The 24240-nt window shown below is 49.8% G+C and overlaps 2 protein-coding genes across 2 annotated transcripts in view; one reads left to right on the forward strand and one right to left on the reverse strand.

Annotated features, from left to right (window-relative positions):
• LOC134151352 (M1-specific T cell receptor alpha chain-like) overlaps positions 1-24240 on the forward strand; it is a 157245-nt gene that overhangs the window by 15930 nt on the left and 117075 nt on the right.
• LOC134151363 (olfactory receptor 6F1-like) lies at positions 1518-22425 on the reverse strand. The gene is given in 5 exon segments (XM_062595831.1): positions 1518-2462; positions 3860-3916; positions 3918-3943; positions 20486-20537; positions 22417-22425. Coding segments are annotated over 5 exon segments (1089 nt in total).

A 24240-nucleotide genomic window follows, 5' to 3' on the forward strand; every position in this document is an offset into this window, starting at 1 on the left:
CCCTGGTGAGGCCACTGTTGGTGTGCTGTGTCCAGTTCTGGGCTCCCCACGATAAGAGAAATATGGAACTACTGGAGTGAGTCCAGCAAGGGCTACTAAGATGGTTAAGAGATTAGAACATTTCTCATATGAGGAAAGGCTGAGAAAACCAGGACTGTTTAACCTAGAGAAGAGAAGACTAAGGGGAGATTCTATCAGTGTGTATAAATATCTGAAGGGGAGGTATAAAGAAGATGGAGGAGTCTCTTTTCGGTGGTGCACAGTGACAGGACAAGAGGCAATGGGAACAAAGTGAAACACAGGAAATTCTGACTTTATCTAGGGAAAACCTTTTTTACTGTGAAGGTGGTTGTACACTGGAACAAGTTTCCCAGAGACATGGAGTCTCCAACCTTGGAGATATTCCAAAGCCATCTGGACACAGTCCTGGGTAGTCTGCTGTAGTGGGAATTGTGGCCCTGCTTGAGCAGAGGGTTGGACTAGATGATCTCCCGAGGTCGCTTCCAACCTCAGCCATTCCGTGATTCTGAGGGTCACACGGACTCCATTTATTGTTAGTGTGCAGGAAAAGGAACTTCAGGAGCATGATTCATCTTGTTCTGAAATGAAAGCCCTAGGAAGGGCAAGTGCCCTTTGGAAGTGCTAATCTCCATCCACTGAGTGTAAAGACAGACCTACTAGCCCGATGCCATTTCAGACTTCTGTCATTTAGTGAGAGGAATCTGTTCTCTGGTAACTTTGCAAAAGTGCTTCCACAGCAAAGCCAAAAATGCATGGAATGATGGTTTGCTTAGCATTGGTGTGAAACTATAAATGTGGAAATGCCCTGACTCACCTAGCACAAATCATGGTATTTTGAGTATTTTTAATGAACATTAATAAATGCATTGAGAAATTGTGGGTGAGGAGGAAATAAGAATGTAAATTTTGTTGATAGCCTTATGTCAGGAATAACAGCAACTGCTAGAGATACCAGTCATGGTCAAATATGTCTTGCATCTAAGCATGATCCAATGAAACAGCCACAAGGAGGTGGCATAGATACATCTAGACAATAACAAATTAAAAGGGAGACTACTTGTCCACTTCCATAAAACAATGATTCAGGTATTTGAAATGCTTTAGAGGTTCACATTAATCCCTGACAAAGTTAAGCACTTAGCAAATTGAATCATGAACCACCAAAGATCCACTCCTCTGAATCTATCAGTAGGTTGTGTTTGGGTGGGATGTCTCATCCTTTTCAGTGGCTAGTCTTTGGAGCACTATGAGGCACTCTAGATTTATCCTATAATGAACAGAGGAAGGTGGGCACAGCAGAATCAAGCTATACCCCATTCTTCACCCCAGCCATCTTAATGGCTGTAAGCTGACTGAGATGAACTTGCACTGGAGCTGGTGGTTTGTTACCACCTGTGATACCCAGATGCTCTTACACTGAGGCGAAGAACGTTTGGGGACCAGAAGCCAGGGGGAATGTATCTGCTGCTCACAGGAAGGCCTTTTCATAAGCTACTTCACTTCTTCTGGAAAGCCCTCTGCAGAGCTTGTGTCACTTCCTTATTTCTGAGTGTGTAAATGAAGGAGTTCAACAAGGGAGTTACAACTGTGTTAAAAGTATTAACAAGTTTGTTTAGATCCAAGGATTTCTGGGCCAATGGCTTGACATACAAGAATATAGTGGAGCTGTACCATATTGTAACAACCATGAGATGGGCAGAGCAGGTGGAAAAGGCCTTTTTCCGGCCCTGGGCTGATTGGATTCTCAGGATGGTAGAGATGATGTACATGTAGGAGACCAGGGTAACCACACAGGAGACCACCACAACAATAATGGAGATGAGGAAGGTTGCCAGCTCCACAGGCCATGTATCTGTGCAGGAGAGGGCAAGGCAGGAGTCTATATCACAGAGAAAATGATTGATGACTTTTGGTCCACAGAATGTCAGCCTGGATGTCAAAAAGGCCAGCAGTGAGATGGCCAAAAAGCCTCCCAGCCAGGAGCCGAAGGCCAGCTGAGCAGAGAAGACATTGTTCATGAGGGAGTTGTATCTCAGAGGGTAACATATGGCTAAATAGCGGTCGTAGGCCATGGCAGCCAGGAGAAAACATTCAGTGGAGCCTAGGGAGAGAAGAAAGAACAACTGAAGGATGCAGACTCTGAAGGAGATGGTCTGGTTAGTGCCCAGCATGACTCCCATAGCTTTGGGAACAATGCCTGTTATGTACCAGATCTCCAGGAAGGAGAGATTACAGAGGAAAAAATACACTGGGGTATGAAGCTTTCTGTTTGCCCATACGAGGGCTATGATGGATGCATTGGCTGTTACTGTCAGGGAATATATCAGTGCAAATAGCACCACAAGGGACACCCGGAAACGCCATGTGCCTGGGAAACCCAAAAGGATGAATTCTTGCACAGTTGTCTTGTTTTCCATGTCCCTCCAAGTGTAGCGGTCCATCTGTCAAGATAGAAAAGATTGGGTGATAGCTGGAATGTCTAGGCTGGGCCTAGTGGTAGGTAAACATGCTATCAGTAACTAAATCACCACCCTCGGAAATACAGCTTTCCCAGCACAGGGAAAAGCTGTGACTGTGCTACACACTACATGAGGAAGAGACTGAACTGAGGTACCTTAGGGAGTGTTTTGTCTACCTTGATTTAAAGATGTCAGCTAAATCATACCTTTATTTGGACAGATGAATATGACTCTGAAAACCAAGTAACACAGTCAAGGGAACCTAGAGAATTCTTTATCTGACAAAGTGCATGGATCTTCTTTAGAACATGGTGACTCTAATGGCTTCTGAGAGCTGAAAATCCCATTCAGGGAAGTGCAAAAGGCAGATTGAGAATCTTCACCTACATGAAAGGCTGTAGCACAGATGAAGGGAATAGCATATCTGCACTGTTCAGGGCAAGCAATATGAGTTACAATTTCACCAAGTGAGACTGAGGTACGTACCAGTAAACTGTAATGAGAACATGACTCTGGAGGAAATCTTCTGACCTCGTATAAGTCAGTTGATCACAAGGGCTTCTGACTGACGTGGCAGTGGCAGAGGATAACAGACTAGAATAACAAATATTACTTAAGAACTCATGGTCTTGTAAAGTTACCTTCTTCCAAGTACTCAAGACCAGAAGCTTTCAGAATTACCTCTATGAGCTCCATTTAGGTCTGCTTCTCAACATAGCTACTCAGGGTAGGACTTATCTCCAGAATTTTGCCATCTGAAAGTCATGGGAAGAATCTATGCTGACCACACTTAAAAATTATTATTATTATAATTTTTGTGTGTAATATAATAATAATAATAACAGTAAATTATATCTGATCACCTCAGCTAAAGTCCCCTCTTTCTGAATGGATATAAAAACAGGAGGCATGGCTAACCTCAGTTCATATAGACGGCTAAAAGCACTCTAAAAGTGCCAATTTCTCCCTGAGGACTAGGGCAGGAGTTTAGTGACCGGCTCAGGTGGACAGGTCAGAGGCATCCATGTATCATTTTTTGCAGGCCAAATTCACTGAGCTGAATCCTACCCAATGTAACTGTGTTGAGAAGTCAGCTGATCTGAGGGGTCTAATCTACTTCTTCCTCCCAGTCCATGGAGGGAGAGCTGTTCCTCCAGAGAAGAACTGATCTCTTCCTCAGGTGTGTGTCAAAGACAGATGGGGTTGAATCATCATCATCTGAATGAATCATCACCCTTTCTTTCTTTTCATCCTCCTTAGGAACATATATATAAAATCTCATGTGGCTAGAGCAAAGAAATCCTCCTTAATCCATTTCTCTTTAAACATGCCAGGTATCAAAAGTCTATACCAGATGTCCTGGGCAGGCTTCACTCTACCCACTCTGCCAGTTGAAATGATCCAAACAAACTCTCTTCATGCAACCTCATCTCTCCTGCAGATGAAGCCATGATCCCCTTTGGCTGAACGAAAACACTGACAAGAGGGTGATCTGTTGGAGCTGTTCTAGACAAGCACCTCAGAAAGCAAAGCCTCTCCCCATGGAAGTCTCCAGTCTCTCCACAAGAGAAGTTAAGATGAATACCTTCCTGACTCATTTCAAGATGCCTAAAATTGCCTGCTGTTGATTCCTCCCCTTCCACCCATTAGGCAGTGGCAGCTTGCATTCCTGCTTGTCTTTCCCCCTCACAGCCACCACTGCACCTCTACAAAGGGAGCTTAGCGTGCACACACAAACACACACTGCAAATTATCTCCACTTTACCTCCATGTAGTGACAGCACACAGCAGAGACTTAAAAGACAGTCAAAATCTTCACCGTCCAAAGACTGAAAAAAGATCTTTTTCCTGCTGAGAACTCCCCCAGCATCCTTAACAAAAAAACATCTCCACACCCACCTGGTTAACACACTGAAGCTCAAACTTGCTACACAAAGGAGGCTGTTTTGAATTTTTCCTCTGTATGCCACAGGGAGTTTGATCTCTTGGGGATTTCACAGGCTAATTAAAGAACAGTAAGGCAATTCCCTAAAGTAACTGTCAAACGTGGGTTTGCTATGGTATGCGAGCCTTGGCAGAAACTCAATGTTCTCTAGTGTGACAATTTCCTGACAGGCTGATGTCTGAAATAACTGTGTCCCAAAAGACTGGAAGTGTCAAATACCTGGATGTTGGACATTAAAATCTTGAAATCTCCAGATTGGGGGATAATTAAAGACAAATATGGCCATATGAATACAGAGATGGAAAGGTGGGATTCACCTACCTTATTTCAGCTGTCAGAACATCTAAGAGCAGTTGAGGCCTAGCCTTCAGTCTTAATCTAAGTGAAGATCTAAGCTCCAAATCAGAGAAGACTTGAGCACAGACATATTAATCTACCTTGCTTTCAGGGCAGGTGTCTCTGCATGATCTATTCATCTTTGCTCTACTTTTCAACAGTGAAGAAAATCAGGCACTATCAGTCCACCTCCTCCAAAAGTTATTGTCTAATACAGGTCAGGCAAAGTCTGCTTTAAAAGCATCGAGTTTTCTTCCAGTGATGCTTATGAGAGACTAGACAGCTGACTCAGACAGAAAAAAAAAACAACCAAACAACCTCCCTCAAAAAAAAAACAGCAAAAAAACCAGCACAGTAGACATCCAGAGTTGGTTGAGAAGATTTGCACCCAAAGAGAAGTTGTCTTCACTGCCCAAGGGCACCACAGAGAGATGTTTTAAATGACAGAATCATCTTCTGCAACGCCTGTGTCATGTCTAGGGGCTTGGTTAATGTTAGAGAAAGAGTGCCTGTCATAGTGGGTGTATGGGGCAGGTACAGCTGATTAGAACCACCTGCCCAACTTGACTCCTTCACACAAAATCCCTCTGCCTACCCCCCCCCCCTTCTCTCTCTCTAGACCACTTTGGACATGGGTATGAGGTTCAGCAAGGGGGAGGTGCCTGTACAGGCCAGTACGGCAGGTGATGGGTTAACTTCCGCTCATGTGATGAAGTCAGCCATGCACATGTGACCATACAACAAGTTCACAGCACTCAGCTAGATCAGAGGACATTTTATTCACACTGCCTTTACCAACACTCTCTCCCAGATTATCCTGATAGCCAAACTATGGAGATAAATTATGGAGAAATGGAGATTAAGGTGGATGAAACATTCACTGGATGTCTGGGCTCGGAAGGTTGTGATCAGAGGTATATACTCCATCTCCTATGAAGGCATCTTGATCTACTGAATTTGTGACCTCTGAATGCCTTGTCTTTACTAACACTGGAAGGCAAAGCCTTAGACAGAAGACTGAAAATATTAAATTGCCATCTTCTGCAGCTCCTGTTATGGGGTAACAGTTCTGGTTAAGGCAATTTGTTTGAGGGAAGGCTGTTTCACGGTCTGTAGGCAGATGCAGCTGGCTAGAACGACTTGTCTAGTTTGAGCACATTAATCCACACCTCTGCCCCTTTTCTGCTGCCTCTCTCCCTAGAGTACCTTGGTAGAATTGCTGCATCAGCTGTGTTGGAAGCTTCAACCCAGACAGAGCCTTTGACACCAGATGCTGCCTTACAGGTCTCAGGCTGCAGGGAATGCTTGGAGCCTCTGCAGAAGGCCTGGACTGATGGTCTGCCCTCCTGCAAGAGCCGTGCTGTTGTTGACAATTTGTGTCATCAAGTCAAGGAGTTGTGGGACGAAGTCAGTAGACTGCGAAACATCTGAGAAAGTGAGCAGGGGATAGACAGGGCATTCGTGGAGACCATACTGCTCTGGGAGTCCCAATCCCCTGAAACAGGGGAGTTGCTCAAAGGCTCTGTGCAGGGTGAAATAGTACAGACAGCACTGTAGAAGAAGGCTGGAAAATAGTTGTTTCTTGTAGAAGAAGAAGAAGAAGAAGAAAGGCCCCTAATCCTCCTGTAGACTTGGACTTACAGTTAAAGAACCGGTTTAATATCCTCCAGGATGAGGAGGACCTGGACCTGACTTCAAGGGAAGCAACTGGGCAGTCAGACCCTGTGCCTTGCGTGACCGCTTGGAAGAGGCGATGAGTGGTTGTTGTCGGTGACTCCACGCTGCAGAGGATGGAGGTGCCTATCTGCCGCCCTAGAGAGGTTTGCTGCCTGCCAGGGGTGAGGATATGAGATGTGACTGAAAGGCTGCCAAGGCTTGTCCACTCATCAGACTACTAACCTCTGCTGCTCTTTCATGTGGGTGCTAATGATACGGAGAGTGAGCTGGAAACAATCAAGCAAGACTTCAGGGATTTGGGCATGGTGGTCAAGGGTCTGGGAGCCCAGGTGGTCTCCTCATAGGTCCTGCCAATTAGGGGGAGAGATGGGAGAAGGAGTAGAAAAATTTTCCAGTTTAACAACTGGCTGAACCGCTGGTGTTGGCAACAGGGTTTTGGTTTCTATGACCATGGGACATTGTTTGAAGATTAGCAACTGATGGGGAGAGATGGAATTCACCTCACCAAGTGGGGCACCTGTGTCTTTGCCAAGAGGTTGGCTAGCCTGGTAAAGAGGGCTTTAAACTAAGTAGGAAGGGGGAAGAGGAGAGTCATAGAGAGAGGGTAGTCAATAAACACTATTTGGGTTGGCGGGCCTCCAATGGGTGCATGCAGTTGTGGATGTGTATTTGGGACATGCCTATGGGGGACCCCCTGCACTCTTCCTGGGAAACCTGCAGGCATGAGTACCTCTTTGAAATGCCTGTGAACCAATGCACACAGCATGAGGAACAAACAGGAAGAACTAGAGATCTGCGTGCGGTTGCAGGGCACTGATCTCATTGCAGTTACAGGGAGATGGTGGGATAGCTCACATTACTGGAACACTGTCATGGATGGATATGTGCTTTTTAGGAAAGTCAGGCCAGGAAGGTGAGGTGTTGGAGTTGCTCTTTATGTGAGAGAGCAACTGGAATGCATCGAGCTCTGCCTAGGTGGAGAGGAGGAGGAGCCAGTTGAGAGCTTATGGGTGAAGATCAAAGGGCAGGCTAACACCAAGGACACTGTTGTGGGTGTCTACTACAGGCCACCAGACCAGAAAAAGAAAATTAATTAGGCCTATAGGCAGCTGGAAGTAGCCTCATGATCACAGGCCCTGGTTCTCACGGAAGACTTAAGCCACCCTGACATCTGCTGGAAGGACTACACAGCAATGCAGAAAGAGTTCAGGAGGCTCCTGCAATGCATCAATGATAACTTCTTGTCACAAATGGTGGAGGAGCCTACAAGGAAGGGTGTCCTGCTGGACTTTGTCCTAACCAACAAAGAAGAACTGGTTAGAGATGTGAAGGCTGGTGGTAGCCTTGGCTGCAGTGACTATAAGATGGTGGAGTTCAGTATCCTGCAGGAAAGAAGTAAGGCAACAAGCAGATTGCAACCTGGACTTCAGGGGACTGGCCTTTGGGCTCTTCAGAGATGTACTTGGAGGAATCCCATGGGTTAAGGCTCTATAAGGAAGGGGAGTCCAGGAGAGCTGGCAAGTATTCACACATCACTTCCTCCAAGCTCAAGAGCGATGCATCCCTATGAGTAAGAAGTCCAGCAAAGAGGGCAGGAGACCTGCATGGGCGAACAAGATGCTCTTGGCAAAATTCAGACAGAAGAAGAAAGTACACAGACTGTGGAAGAGGGGACAGGCCACTTGGCAGAATTACAGGAATGCAGTCAACATATGTAGAGATGCAGCAAGGAAGGCTAACGCCCATTTGGAATTGAGTCTGGCAAGGGATGTTAAGGACAATAGAAAGGGCTTCAAATACATCAGCAGCAAGAGGAGGACTAGGGAAAATGTGGACCCACTACTGCATGGGACGGGGGCCCTGGTAACAAGGGATACAGAGAAGGCAGAATTACTGAATGCCTTCTTTGCTTCAGTCTTCACTGCTAAGGGCAGCCCTCAAGAATTCCAGAGTCTGGAGACAAAGGAGAAAGTTTGGAGAAAGGAAGACTTTCCTTTGGTTGAGGAGGAAAGCATTAGAGACCTTCTGGGCAAGCCTGACATCCACAGATCTATGGGCCCGGATGGGATGCACCCACGGGTACCGAGGGAGCTGGCAGATGCTGTTGCCAGGCCATTTTCCATCATCTTTGAGAGGTCCTGGAGCACTGGAGAGGTGCCTGAGGACTGGAAGAAAGCCAATGTCACTGCAGTTTTCCAAAAGGGCAAGGAGGAGGACCCAGGCAATGATAGGCCAGTCGGCCTCACATCCATCCCTGGAAAGGTGATGGAACAGATCATCCTGGACGTCATCTCCAGGTATATGGAGGAAAAGGTGATCAGGAGTAGTCAGCATGGATTCACCAAGGGGAAATACTACTTACCCAATCTGATAGCCTTCTATGATGGGATGACTGACTGGGTAGATGAGAGGAGAGCAGTGGACATTGTGTACCTTGACTTCAGCAAGGCTTTTGACACTGTCTCCCATAACATCCTCCTAGATAAGCTCAGCAAGTGTGGGTTAGATTAGTGGAGTGTGAGGTGGATTGAGAACTGGTTGAATGGCAGAGCTTAGAGGGTTGTCATCTGTGGCGTGGAGTCTAGCTGGAGGCCTGAGGCTAGTGGTGTCCCCCAGGGCTCAGTACTGGGTCCCATCCTGTTAACTTTTTCATCAATGACCTGGTTGAAGGTAGAGTGCCTCCTCAGTAAGTTTGCTGATGATACCAACCTGGGAGGAGTGGCTGACACACCTGAAGGCTGTTCTGCCATTCAGAGAGGCCTGGACAGGCTGGAGAGTTGGGTGGAGAGGAACCTCCTGAGGTTCAACAAGGGCAAGTGCAGAGTCCTGCACTTAGGGAAAAATAACCCTAGGCACCAAACAAGCTGGGGGGAGACCTTCTGGAGAGCAGCTCTGCAGAGAAGGACCTGGGAGTTCTTTTGGACAACAAGTTGACCATGAGCCAGCAATATGCCCTTGTGGCCAGGAAAGCCTATGGTATCCATGGGTGCATTAGGAAAACTGTTGCCAGCAGGTCGAGGGAGGTGATCCTGCCAGTATACTCAGCCCTGGTGAGGCCTCATCCAAGTACTGTGTACTGCGAGAGCTGGGCCTCTTTAGTGTGGGGAAGAGAAGACTGAGGGGGGATCTTGTCAATGTGTATAAGTACCTCAAGCGAGGGTATCAAGGGAATGGGGATAAACTCTTTTCAGTTGTCCAATGTGACAAGACAAGAGGCAATGGGCAGAAACTGAACCACAGGAAGTTCCACTTGAATGTGAGGGGGAATTTCTTCACTGTGAGAGTGACAGAGCACTGGAACAGGTTGCCCAGAGAGGTTGTTGGAGTCTCCTTCTCTGGAGATACTCAAGGCCTGCCTGGATGCAACCCTGTCTAACATGCTCTAGGTGACTCTGTTTGAGCAGGGGAGTTGGACTACAAGATCTCCAGAGGTCCCTTCCAACCTTACTTATTCTATGATTGGATGGAATGTGGCCAATGCCATCTCAAAAATCACAAAGGCACAGCAATCCCAAACAGATCATTTCCCCTAAAATACTTCTCAAGAGAGATGACAGAGATTCACTTTGCACTGCTGGACAGATTGCCATGTTCACTGCATCACATTATGATATACCAGTAAACTATAAGAGATGGAAAAGTGGATAGGGAATCCTCAGCTGGGAGGCTGTAAGGCCTTGGACTTCACTGAGCACCACAAAGTTTAATGCAGCACAAATCTATGTGAAATGGAGATTTCGCTAGTTCTGCTCCTCATTAGATGTTTTATTAATTGTCAGTGCATATCCGGCATTTGCATTGTCAGAACAAGCCTTGCAGAGTATTCCCCTCTTCTTCACCCAGAGTCAAACAACCCAGCTTAGCCCCTCATGGTCCAGGGACCTTCCTTCCCAGACCAACAATTGTGTGGTCTCCCTCTGCTTGATCTCTGTGTTTCTGGCATGCCAGGGCTCCTGCAGATGGCCAGGGCCTACCATCCTGGCTGAGCAGAGGATGACTTCTGTTTCTGTGTTTCTTACTCCATGGAAAACATTCCAGTTCTCCTCATGGCCTTTCTGAGCCTCTCTCTAGAAGCAAGGCTGCTCCTTGAATGCAGCCTTCTCATGGTACAGGTCCCTGAGCTGCTTGTTATTTCAGCAAGATGATTTACCACCTGTCATCTCAGGTCTCACCTCCTTGTGTCCTAAACCTGTGTTAAATAACTGCAGAGTGCATCACTACAGCTTCACATAATTCCAAAGTAGGTGGGCAATGTCATGCCCAGGCCAGTGTTTTTTCTGACAAAGAAAATGATGGTAGAAATCCTTAAAACAACAGACTGTGCTAAGATTGCTCCACTAGATTGTGAGGGATTGCTCCTTCTGCCAGCAGGAACACACTTTGTGGCAGGCAAGGACCAAGTAAGCACAGGGCATTCAGTCAAGTAGGGTCCTATGCCTCTCCTGCTTTTCACCTTTGCTCAGGGATGCATTACCAGAAAGACATTTTTGATGTCCTTAGTTGCGAACAAAAACGGAAGGAGGGGAAAGAGCATATGGGTGATGAACACAGATCATGGCTTGTCACTGCTGTGATGATCGGCCCTATCACTCCCCTCTCACCCCAACCTTGCCCACACTCCCATGCTCCCTTCCCACCTATGGCTGTGGCCGCAGGGCACCGTGCTGAGCCCACAATTGCCGTACGCAGTGCGGAGCTGCCGCCTCCATGTGCCGCCACACTGCCGAGCACCCCGCTTCCACCCCTCTCATCTCTCCACCACAGCCCAGGACCGGGCATGGGTGAGGCCGACAGTGGGACCAGTGCTGGGGCAGGGCACAGCCCCAGGGTGGAGCTGGCACCTGCAGCGGCATCTGGGAGGAGGCACTGGTGCCGCAGCAGAGAGTCAGTACTGGCAGGCGGCAGCGAGGAGCAAACGGCGGAGAGGAGTGGTGCCATGTGGTGCAGTGCAATGTGGTGGAGCCAGGGTGCAGGGCTGGTGGCACTGGCCACAGTGCTCCTGGGTGCGCAGGGCTGGAGGCAGTGGAGAGGGCCCTCAGAGCTGCCCTTGCCTTTGGCCTTCAGGCTCCTTTATAGACCTCCTTTCCCCCTCTCCATCCTCTATCGCCTTTATCACTCCATCCCTTCTTTAGCTGTGCTATATTTCATCCACTGATTCATCACTCCCTCTGCCCTACATCTGTTTACATTTGCAATCTTTCCTCTTCATCCGTTCATTCATTCAATCCTTCTTTGCATGCCAAGAACCCTTGGAAACCCCCTTCTCCATGTCAGTGCCTGGGCAGCAGTTAACAACTGAACTATTTGTTTCTGTTTCCCCAGCTACATTCTGGCCTGACCTTCTGTACGGGATTTTTAGGGGGAATGGCAGCAGGAGCTGGGAAGAAAAGGTATTTTCATATTGTTTTCTTCTTTCTTGGCAGTGGTTGCGGGCAGAGCCCAGGTGCAACAGGAGCAGTTGGCAAAGGGCACCGAGTGTGCCAGCATCACCTGCTCACACCCCAACATACAGTTCTATAAGTACATCTACTGGTATCAGCAGCTCCCAGGACAAGGTCCAGTGTTCATCATGAGTGCTCTCAGAGAGCCCAAAGTGGTGCAGGACCCTCCAGGAACCCTGCTCATGACCGCAGACTGCTGGTCCAGTGCCCTGCAGCTCACATTGTTGTCCCAAAATCTGGGTTCTGTTACTCGGTGTGCAAGCAACCAATAGACACACAGGGTTGAGATACTTGTTTATTTCATTTCTGCACAGAGATGGGTGCTAGGTGGTAAATCCACAAAGCTAGCACACCTTCTCCCCCTCTCATTCTTGATTTATACACACCTTTCAGGGAGTATTTTATACAAATCTTTCTATTGGTTACAATTTCATTACCTCAGGTAATCGCTCTGCGCTTGTGCTTTCACATTCCTGTTAATAAGCATAGGAAGCGAAGAAGAGGTGGTAACATCATTATCATGTCATTTCCATCTCATTATTCATTTAGGGGTGTGAAGTTTAATATGTTAATAAGCCTTAATGAACCTAAGGTCACTTCTGGGTTATTCTGCTGTTTTTGTCTTACCTACCCCTCACATTCTTCAAAGCACTGTGGTTTCATCAAGGTTATTTAGCTGGAGCTGGTTATCCTTTGCAGTACTGTTTTTCTCCCCCCCTTGTCCTTGAGTCTTGTTAACTATTTGCAAGGTTTTTCTCACAGTACTTCTCTAACAACATGGCCCTGGCAGTGGGACACGGCGGTGTATAACTGTCCCCTGGGAGACCTGGCGGGACAGGCCGGGGCTGCAGCTGGGTATGAACCTCCTCAGGCAGGACGGGGTGAGGTTGGGACTGGGTGCGCGCCCCACTCAGCCACGCCTGGGGGCACTGTCACTCTGCCCACCGGGGCCACATCACCCTGCCCTGCCCCAGACCCCAGGGTGGCTCCCCCTGCCTCGCTCAAGCTCAGGCCCAGCTAGCCCTGGGCTGTGATCCTAGGTGGGAGAGGATGCCAAGCAGGACGAGTGGGACTGCACTGTGCATTCTGTCCAGTCTCGCTTCATAGAAGCCCTTATTCCCATTGCCAGGGCTGCAGCTCTGCATGTACACTGGTCCAGGGACCCTCCCCCATCTCCTTTCCTTTCCTTCCTCCGGTCTAGAGGAGTCTGACAGAGTCATCTCCACAGAGGAGGAACCTTTAGGTGCCAAGGTACCTACATGGAGACAGCCCATTGTTCAGGGCCCTGATGGCAACGAAGTCATCAAGTGTCCTGAGTTCTGCGCCTGCCTGTTTTTTCCTCAGTGAGCGTCAAACTGGACAGGGGCATTGCTAAGGTATAATTGCTGGGTCCAATGGGCTAATTCTCCCCATCTGATTCTGGCCCAGCTCTGTGCACACAGTGCAGGGTATAGAAGAGGCTGGCAGGGTGGGACCTCCCTTTCCAATTTTCCCTGGGATTACAGCATTTCTCATGGATTCCCTTGTAAATCCTTGGGAGTAACTGACTGACAGGGGCATTTGAGACACCGGCCTCTTCAAAACCCACTTGGCACTTCCCCTGTCCACCCAGAGATGCAGATGCAGTCTCTAGGGAATAGTTAAATATATAATTTGCTTGAGGACAGAGAGTTTCATCCCTTATGTATTCTCCATCTAGCAGCTCTGGCAAATTTTTTCCTTCTCCCCTAGATGAACTGTTTTCACTGTCTGGTATCCCCTGTCTTCTCCCATTTACCCTGTGTTCCTGCTTTCATGGGCTATTTGCAAATGAGCTGGGACATGCACAGCCTTCCTTTCTTGCATACATACCAACAGCCCCCAGTGAAAGCCAAACAACCCCTGAAATAGCCTCCATCAGCAGCAGCAGTCTAGAGCTGGAGCCACTCTCAGCTCTGCTAGGAACTGGCACTACAGATCCCAATTCTATCCAATTACCTGTAGGGGGGATCCTTCTACAGCAGGACCCCTCTGGAGTAACTGGGTACAGGCAGACACTGTCCTTGGTTCCTCCCCTCCATTTCATGGGGAAGAATGACTCCACAGAGCTTTCATCTTGCTTGTCACTGCCCTGCTGGGGGATGCATTGGAGCCATCAGTTCTCCCTTGTTTCTGTGCATGTGGGAGAAGTGCAGCTTCAAGCCAGGTTGGAGTCCCCTTGCCAGGTTCCTTTACCCCTCATCCCCCCTCGTCCACCCCCTCCCCCCGGCCTTGAAACTTTGTAACAGGGGCAACAGGGGTGGTGAAAGGGGAGAAGGCTGAGAATAATGAACAGAGGAGTGGAGGAGATCACAGGAGACAGTGTCCAAACGGGCAACTCTGGCTGCCTTCTTACTCTCCCACAATTGCTGTGCCGAATGTGCTCCTTCCCACCAGGGCTCTCCAGGTGCTCAAATCAGTCAAGCAATCAGTTTCGTTCATCTGCAACTTCATCACCTCAGCCAGAAATCCCTCCTTCTCGTGGTACAACTCAGCTGGAGCGAGGTACCCAAGTACCTCCTGGGCACTGCCTGGTCCACTGAGAGCAGTGACCACTTTGTCCAGTGGAAACTCACTACATGAGTGGATTTTGACCAAGGTGAGTGATTTACAGGGCAAATCTCACCTTGCAAAAGGAAGACACAGCCTTGGCTGACAGTGGAGTATATTACTGCAGATTTAGACACATGGTGGTGAAGGGATATTTCTCCTCCCTGCATAAACTACCCATCAGGAGGCTGGAGCAAGAGAAAGGCACTGTTGCTCTGCCTGACAGCCCTTGCCCCCAGTGCCAGGACTGCTCCTCAGCACATCTCTGCCCACCAGCTGAGATGGTGGTATCATCTCAAACACCAAGTTTTTGCCTCCTATCCCTGTCTCCTTCTCCTGCTGTCCCTGCCAGGCAGAGGGACACCAGCGGTGGCCAAGGAGTGCCAAGCCCTGCCCATATGTCCTACACAGGTTCAGGGCTGAGCTGGAGATGGGATTGTGGGTCCCTCTTCCCCAATATTGCTCCCACCCTTCCCTTGAGCCCGCCCCACCATGCACACCATTGAGATGGGCCAAGCTATCAGGATCAGGACTCCATTTCCCAACTTTAGGAATTTGAATTTTTGCACATTAAATTACCTTTTATTTTCCTCCTCCCCCATTATCTTCCTTCCCTCTTCCCCCATGTCTCTGAGGGCCTGTCTGTAAAGGAATACTGAACTGCAACTTCCAAAATGCCAGAGGAAAAATTAAGCAAGACCTGAAGCTTTTTAAAAAGGAATGTTACATCTGCAGGTTCCAGAGCCCTGAACAATCAAGGTGCACTATGATGAACTTGAGCTTTTAACAGACCTCCTACAATGAAGATCATGTACAGAGCAGAGATACCCTGCAGGTAGAGAGAAATGTCTCTTTGCAGAGCACACCTTTTGAAGAAAGGAAGACACCCATGGAAAAGTCTTCAGGAAGGCTCTGAGACTTTCTGTACTCTGCCACTGAGATGAACAGAGGCAAAAGGGAAATGGGTTTCAGTCACCTCCCTGACCAGAGGCATCACCCTTTCCTGCACACCCCAGCTCAGCCCAAGTGACCATTTAATTGGGCTGTGGAGAACAGGTTTTCCTGCATTATGCTGAAAATCTCTCCAGGGACTGGGATTTCACAGCTGGCAAAGATGATCTTCACTGTCTCTGTGCCAGTCTATGTCCTGCTAATCCATGCAGCTGGGCTGTATTCATGCTTTTCTTATTATCTCTCAAGATTTTTCAGTAGGCAGTGCAGAGATCTGTGCTGACAAGGCATTGATACCAGAGAGGAATGAAGTGAGGGTGATGGAAAGACACTCCTGATCTTCCCTCTTTCTTTGGAAATGTAGAAGGGCTTGGGGGCAGACACAGCATTAAGCGTAGTGCAACTGAGAGAAAGAAGAGAGCTGGCCTGCATACACATTTCACCTTTTAATGCAGGTCTCATTAGAGGAAACCTGGAGAAACAGTTCTCAGAGATATTGGCCACAGTTGGGCAGCAGGTGGTTCTACCCTACCAGTACATTCCTGGGGACAGCAACAGAATTCTGAGTATCTTCTGGTACTGGGGTGGGGGGAAACCTTCAGGTATATCCTGAAAGCTTTTAAAGCTGCAAGAAATGACAGGTTCTAGAATGGGCAATTCTCCACTGTGGTGTACAAGAATAAAACAGTACCTTTGGAAATGACAACTGTCTTTTTCCAGGACACTGCCGTTTATTACTGTGCTGTGACACTCCATAGTGAATTGAGCTCCATTTCTGCTTGTTCAAAATCTGTATCACCAAGCATAGCAGAGGAGAAGAGAGGCTCTTCATCCTCCACTCTTAATAGTACTTTCACCCTTGAAATGATTCTTTCCTTCTGATATCAATCCTTCCAACGTTTTCTCACATCCCAGCAACTCCCTATATTTCTCTAAGACTCCATGTATGCAGAGAGATTCAGACCAGAGATCTAGACAGACGTGTCCGTGGAGCTGTTGCAGATAAGATGAGACACTCACAGTTTTCCCCAGTTCCTCTCACAGAAACCAGTGCTTCTCAAGGAAACCCACAACACTTCTGAACTTATATGTTATCAGCTGGGAGGGTTATTCCCTGGTTGCATCATCACTCCATAGTAGGGGCTGCTCTCAGCTCTGCTGGGGACTGGAGCTACAGATACTAGTGCTGCTGGACAACAGCATCCAGCAGCCCAGATGCAATGCTGTGCCTGGCTGAGTCCCCATCCTGGCTGCACGTGCTAAGAAATACTCAAGCAAGCAATAAACAGCATTGCAGCCCATGAAACAAGACATCTCTGCACGGGGATCCCCTAGCCCTGAAATGCAGGGAACAGCAAGAAATAATGACGATGATGGGGGCTTCCAGAACTGCTCAGTGTCAGGCTGGTAACACTGAGGACTCATAGGCGAGGTCTGCGCAGTCCTGTGCCCAGGCAGGACCCAGTTCTCCCCTTTCTCCATATAGTGCTGAGGACCTGCTCCTGCTTGGTCTTGCCTAGTGTATCCAGAGTGTGCCAAGGCAGCCTCAGGCAGCTTCTCTCAGCTCTTGTCAGGGAAGGGGACCTTCCCCTCATGAGTCCCCTCTCATCTCTCTCCTTTCCTCCTATGGGGCAATCCCAGGATCAGAAGGGTGCTCTTCTATTCCCCACAGCCCTCATACTCTCCCTGAGGGGCAGGACACAGCATGAGTCCCAGAGCAGGGACTCTTAGACTCCTGGCCTGGTCATCTGTGGTGGTGCCAGCAGGTAGAGAGCCAGCTGGAGAAGGCAACGAGCATGGGGCTGGGCAGGCTGAGGCTGCCTGTGGGCACCTGTGCCCTGTCCTGGGGCATAGTTCCTGCTCCTGCATGGGTACACTCTCCCATGAAAATTGCCTTCCTCAGTGGAGATGAGGTTCCGTGGTAGGGAGTAGGAGGTTTCCAGTATTTGGGGGACTTTTCAGGACAAGGTCAAGTTCAACCCTGAGGAGGGCAGCCTTGGGATTTTCCAGGGCCAGTGGGTTTCCCAGGGCAGAGGGATGAAGGATGATGCTGGGTCTCCATGACTTCAGGAAGGAGATCCCAGAGCAGCTGGCGAACTGCCTGCCACTGCACGTGCACACTGCATTGCTGCCGGCACTCTCTGTCCACAGGAGTGCAGGTCTAGCTGCAGCTGGTGGAGGCTGGTGGAGAGCTGAAAGCACTCGGGGAATCCTTTCGCCTCTCCTGCCGTGGATATGGCTTCAGCTTCAAGGATTACTCCTTACCTTGGTACCGTCAGGCCACTGGTGCCAGACTCAAGTGGGTCGCCACCATCAACTGTGATTCTAACTACATTCGTTATTGTACGGCAGTGAAGAGTCAAGCCACTGCCTCTCATGACAATTCACAGGCCGTGGCGTCTCTGGCCCTGCACGCCCTTCACCCTGCACCAGACTCTTATCTCACAGTGATAAGAAACCCGGCTGCACCCTGACACACCTGCCACCCTGCCAGTGGCCTTGGCCCAGTGTGCGAGATGGCGGGGAGAGAGGTGCCGGGCAGGTTTGGAGCCATTGCTGCTCACCATGTGGCAGCCCAAGAGGTGCAGCAAATGGGACTTTGCTACACTTCCTGTAGCTTTTCCACTTTCCATGCCTCCCCCCTCCACATCTCCTTTGTGCTAGTTGCAGTAAATCCCTGTGGGAATAGCCCTGCTGCGTCTTCAGCTGTGATTTAGGGCTTCTTACACTTCTTGCACTCCTCCTTTCCTCCATTTCGCGTTCATGGTTTCCCTATGGGGGCATAGGGAAACAGCTCCACGAGTGGGCTGCATGTTTCCTGAGATGGTGGGGGAGGCACTTTCCAGTGCAGAATGAGAGGGGCGTTATGAGCAACTATATCATGCTCTGGTACCAACAGATCACATCTTTGCTCTTTTGCGTCCCCTCCTCCAAGCCTCCAGGGATGACTGTTGCATTGGGCAACCACCACGCTAGAGCTGGGCTTTCTACTGGATCTCACTACTTGTCCCAAGACAAGTAGATGTCTGCTCAGGCCAACCTTGCCCCTCTTGGGCTTTCTGGAGTTGGACTGGTGCTGACTCTCAGCTTTGTCTGGGAAAAGGAAGTGGGCTGAGGTGAGGTGGTTCTGGTGTTGCTACATCTCTTCCTGGCCAGGGTCCTGGGAGGGGAAGGGTATCCCGGTCCCTGGGAGGGATCAACAAAGCTCAGAGCCCTTTCTGTGCACTTACGTGCGCACACTGGCTGTGCTTTGCTCCTGCCCTGTGCACTGCTGCTGCTCGCCCACAGTATTGCAACAAGGCATTGCAGTTCTTAGTGCTGGTTGAGGGGCTTTCTGGAAAAAGCAGAGCAACGACAGAGCTGGGAGAGGAGGGGAGCCCCACGGTACAGCCCCTGAACAGATCAGCTCTGTTGACAAGAGGGGGCTTGTGGTCCTTCCCTGGTGAGCAGCAGTTCTTGATGAGTGACAGTGCAGGTGAAAGGTGGCTGGAAGGAGCCCGTGGGCTTCCTGCTGCGATCCCTGATCCTCTGGGACTATAGGTGGCAGGGGCTACACAGGGCTCAAGAGCCAGGACACCCTCACAGCCATTCTGGAAGAAAAGGGAAAGGAACCTTGGCCTTTTGGGGGCGCTATGCTCCTTCTCTGCTGATGGCTCTGGTTGGCCAGGCCCAGCTCTGAGCCTTCCCTTCTCCTCCCCAAAAGGGGCTGTGACAGCAGAGGGCAGGTCTGATGGGGGGGGAGGGCAGAGCCGTGGGCACTGCCACAGGGATGAGCTGCATCCCGGTGCAGGCAGGAGCAGAGAGGAGAGTGGCTCAGCTCTGCTCCTCTCCACCTGCCAGCGGAGCAGCTTTGTCCCCAGGCTGGCAGGGTATGATGCCAGCCAGGATGGTGCCTTGGCTCCTGGCTCTGTCCTTTGCAGAGATGCTGGCAGGTGAGAGATGGCTGGGGAGGGCAACGAGCACCGGGCTGGGTAGGCTGGGGCTGCCTGCAGGCACCTGACCCCTGTCCCAGGGCCCAACTCCTCCTGCTCCCGTGGAGAGTGCACTCTCCTATGAAGACTTCCTCACTGGGGCCTAGGTGCTGCGGCAAGGAGAGGGAGGTTTCCGGTATCTGATCCCTGAGCCGTTGGATTTTCCAGGGCTGGTAGTTTTTCCAGGGTGGAGGGACAACGCTGTCCTTCCATGTCCGTGGAAGGGGGATGCCATAAAAACTACAGTGGGCGTGGGATACTCTCAGGCCCTTGGTTCTGGCCTCGAGTGGGTCTCCTACTTCAAATGTGATTTATCCAATAGATGCTGGTGGGGGGGAGGGTAGAGCCATCACCTCCTGGAAAATTCCATGGGCAAAGGCATCTCTGGCTCTGCACCTCTGGGACTCCACCTGATAGTTCAGTGTCATTGCCATGGGACCAGGAAACCTGGCTGCACCCTAACACAAACCTCCTGCAGGGACTTCTTTCTGGGCCTGGGTATGGGAGCTGGAGGGGTGGTAACTACTGGAGGGTCCAGAGCTGTTCCCAAGAAGAGCTGGGCTTGCAAAGTGCACCGCGGGGCAACCACACAGGTGCCATGAAGAACGACCTTCTTTGGATCAATCTTTTCCTCTTCCCAAAACCCAACGGCAGTGTTCAAGTCTGACAAGGGTGTTCAGCATATTTCACATCCCCAAACAACCTCTGGCTACCTGACCTGCCTACAGCCCCTCTCTCACCTTCTCTGCCTCCCCTTCTTCCCTTGGACTTCCAAAGTGTTTGGGTTTTGGAAATAACATTTCTTGTTTCCGACACCTTGTGCCCCCTTGGAGTGAAGTGGTGAGTAAATAGCCCTCTTCTGGTTGCAGGGTCATTTCAAGGCGACACGATCAAACCGGCAATGTCTGCAGTGTCAGGGCAAGCTGGGCATACAGCAACCTTCCAATGCACTTACAGCTCCAGCTCCTCCTACATTTATGTGGCCTGGTATCGGCAGCATCCCGGCAGGCCCTTGCAATACATCCTCCAGAGCAAGGGCCAAGGGGGTTCATACAGCCACACAGCCCCTTTTGCCCATAAGAGGTTTTCAGGCCAGGCTGATGAGAGCTCCGGTACCTTGCACATTGCCACACTGGACCTGGCTGACAGTGGCATCTATTATTGTGCCCTGCAGGGAACACAGTGAGAGATGCTCCCGGGTACACTGGCAATATCAACTTCCTCTCCTCCTCCTTTCTGCATTTAAGGGTGTCGGAGCTCAGCACAGAGCAGAGGGAGCGATACGGGGTACAGACCTGAGGGGTACACGGGTTGTGGGCAGCAGCCTAGCATCCAGCTGGCTGGGCAGGGGTCACAGGGGCACAGGCAAGGGGAAAAGCAGGCAGAGCATCTCTGTGGTCAGAGCCAACCAGAGAAGTGATACAGAAAAGCCCTAGCCACGTGGGCTGGCACGTGCCAGCAGGGGACGTGCTGTTTGTCCTAGGTAAGGGGCAGGGGAGAATGAGAGGGGTGTTGCTCCAGGAGCTGAGCACGCCCCTGCACCCCATACAGTCCTGTGGGGCTCTCCCAGGGAGAGACAGGCAATTAGTGCACACTGTGGAGTGAGCCCAGACATGCCACAGAAGGTTACTTTCCTGGCATCACCCCTTGCCTCCTGACAAGACCCAAAGCCAAGGTTCAAGTCCAGTGGGGACGTTCAACATAATTCTCGGACCTATGCAAGCACTTACCATTGCACTCCCACCACCCTCCTCTCTCATTACCTTCCTCCCTCACCACCCTGCACTCCCCCATCAGAAACCCAAAATGCTTGGCCTGTTTCCATGGACCACTGGGACCGCAAGGCAGCCAAGAGAGGGTTGGATGCCAGAGAAGGGAGACATTCAAAGCTCATGAGAGGTTAAACAGGATGAATTTAATAAAGGATATACACTCCAGGCTGCTCCAGGAACTGCACAGAAGGGTCACCGATGGGAGGCTGGCAGATGCATGGGCTGGATGCACAGGTCAGACATCCAGGTGGGATTCGACTTGCTGTATTCTAAGAGCCCCTTAAATCTACTGGAACTATTTCCTTCTGTTACCTGTGCTAACCTTGAGAAACCACTGTCAAAGAAGTGGCTAGACAATGTTGGCAAAATGCAATATGCACACCTGGCCCTGATGGGAATTTGGTCAGTGTATAGTTTCACAGGCTGGGCCTGTCACCATATGCTCTGCCAGTCACTGACCCCTCACCAGATCTTCCACAGGTGTTCTCACTGCAACCACCAATTTGGATTGAGTCCTGTGATAGACAGACCAACACAGTATGTGAACAGCCCTGCTCTGGTAGCAGGCATGGTTCAGGTCAAATCAAGGCACCCTACTAATATGTCAGTGTAGGGATCAAGCAGAGAAGACAGGCAACCTGTGATGCACCTACAGGGACCCTGTTGTCCAAAGAGGGAGGCTGGAAAGCCTGCAGAGCTCAAGGAAAGCCAGGGCTCACAGTTGCTCTGCAGCAGGGCTCCAATTCTCAACCATGCTGAGCAGCACAGGCAGAAGCACTGTCAAGATTCTGGCCAAAGCCTCCCCAGACTCACAAGGTGCCTTCCCAGGCCCTTACAACTGGTCTCTGCCAGCTTAGGGCAGCTGCACAGCTGGCACAGCAACAGGAGTGCCTGACTATGCTGAAAGATTTCCTAACTGTGTTGTGCTCAGTGGCTCCAGGTGAGTCAGGGCTGCTCTTTGCTCCTGCCCCAGTGCCTGAAAAGGGAATGTGAGAGCCTGTGGCTGATCAGTGTTATCTGGGAATAGACAGTGTGCCTTGAGCCTGCTGGTGGGACCTTCCCCTTCTGCAGGGGGCTGGAACTGGAGTGGGAGGTGCCAATGGCAATGAATGCAACACCCTGTGCAGTCTCCTCCTCTTGGCACAGGGTTGGGCTCTTTCCCACAAACCTCACCTGTGTTCCTTGTCTTCCCAGGTACCTTTTCCAAGGCACACCTGGGGGCATCTGTTCCCAAGGAAGGGAAGGTCTCTGGGTCTCTGGGTCTCTAACACTCACCTGCACCATCACTGGCTCTATGGGGGGACTCCATGCACATCTCCTGCTGCACATACAGCTTCAGCTTCAAAAGCTATTATAGGCATTTGTACCTGGAGATGTCCAGGGCCAAAGTCACAGATCAGCAGCCATTCAGGTACTATGAAGAAATATGGGACCATGCTGGAGGGTCAAGCCACTGCTCTCACGACATTTCTCAGGGCAAAGTGTCTCTGGCTCTGCATGCTCTGCACGCCCAGGACTTAGCACAAGACTGGGTCTGTACCATTCCCATGAGGACAGGAAACCTGGCTCTGCCCTGACACAGAAGAAGATTTAAAAGATATTGAGTTACCTGGTGGATCGCTTTTAACAAAATGTGTAGATGATTTATTGATAACAAGTAAAAATTATGATGATTGTTTAAAGGATACTATATATTTATGCACTGCAGTAGCAGCGAAGGGGCATTGTGCATCTCCATCTAAGCTCCAGCTATGTTGTACAGAGGTGAAGTATTGCAGATTCATTCTGAAGAAGGGACAGCAAATAAATAATCCAGAAAGGATAAGAGCCATAGCTGACATTCCTCACAACAGGCCACATACCTGAAACCCTAGAAAGTGACACTGTTACAACTTAGGTAAGAGGTGTTCTCACTGCAACTACACCGTGTGGAAGGCACTGTTGAAGTCAAGGAGTGAGAATGTGGGGGGATGCTCCCAGCTTCCCTCACCCCCCACCCTGCCATCTGGTGCCAGTTACAAGCAGTCAGCATCCCTGTGCCTCACACTCCAAAAGGGAGGATGTCAGGACTTTGAGATACGGGGCAGTGTTAATTACAGTGGTCTGGACTTAACTCCTCCTGTCAGGACCTTGAGAGACAACACCTGCTTTCACTGCTGAGGCAGCATTAATTGTTGTGGTCTGACATTAACTCCCTCTTATCCCACCTGTAGGATCTCTCCTTGGGACCACTGTTACAAGAGTAAGGCAGTTATTTGTAGCCACTCACACTCCTTTCTTCAGTGCTGAAGAGTGCTCAAGGCAGCAAACCTCTTGCTGGCGTTGTTCAGACACATCCCTCATGACTGTAGGCATGATCGATCCTCATAACAGTGATGGAGGAGAGTTGAACCCCTCTGGGGACTGCCACTGCATAAAGAGAACAGCATTAGGCCTAGTGACTCCACCTCCACCTTCCCCTGAAGGATATAAACAGGTTGGCCCCAGAGGCTGTGTTGGACACTTTGCGGGTGACAGTGGGTCTGCCAACTTGTGGAACCCCTCGGGACTGGGATGCCCTCCTGCAGTTACTTCCCTGGGATTGAATGTACGTTGGCCGCTGAGGTAGCAGTGGGTAAGATCAGTTAGAACTGGCTTACCTTAGTTCATTCATTTGGGCAATTCTGTTACCTTAAATACAGTCCTGTGGGACATGCAGAATGCCCCTAGACAACCCTTGGGGTTGTCATCAGCAGAGGTGCTCTTTGGAGGACATTTAGCAATCTCAGGAACTTGCATCCTGGCCTGAACCAGCCTCTTAGAAGGAGACAAACGGTTAACACAGTATATCTTTCAATTACAAGGAAGTTTTAAAAAGAAAAAGGAACAGGCTCAATGATTTCAACCTGTACACCCAGAAGTACAAGTGCATAATTCACAGCCAGGAAAGGTGAAAGAGTTTTCTCAGAAGTCTAAGCTGACACCTAAGTGGGAAGGACCATATGTTGTTTTATTAATCTCTTACTTTGCTGTAAAGGACTCAGGAAAGGATCACAGGATCCACCATTCTGTAACAAAAAGGTTACCACCTTCCCAGAAGAACGAGACCTTTACCTGGGA

The sequence above is a fragment of the Rhea pennata genome, chromosome 26, assembly GCF_028389875.1.
Source record: "Rhea pennata isolate bPtePen1 chromosome 26, bPtePen1.pri, whole genome shotgun sequence".
Lineage (NCBI taxonomy): Eukaryota > Metazoa > Chordata > Aves > Rheiformes > Rheidae > Rhea > Rhea pennata.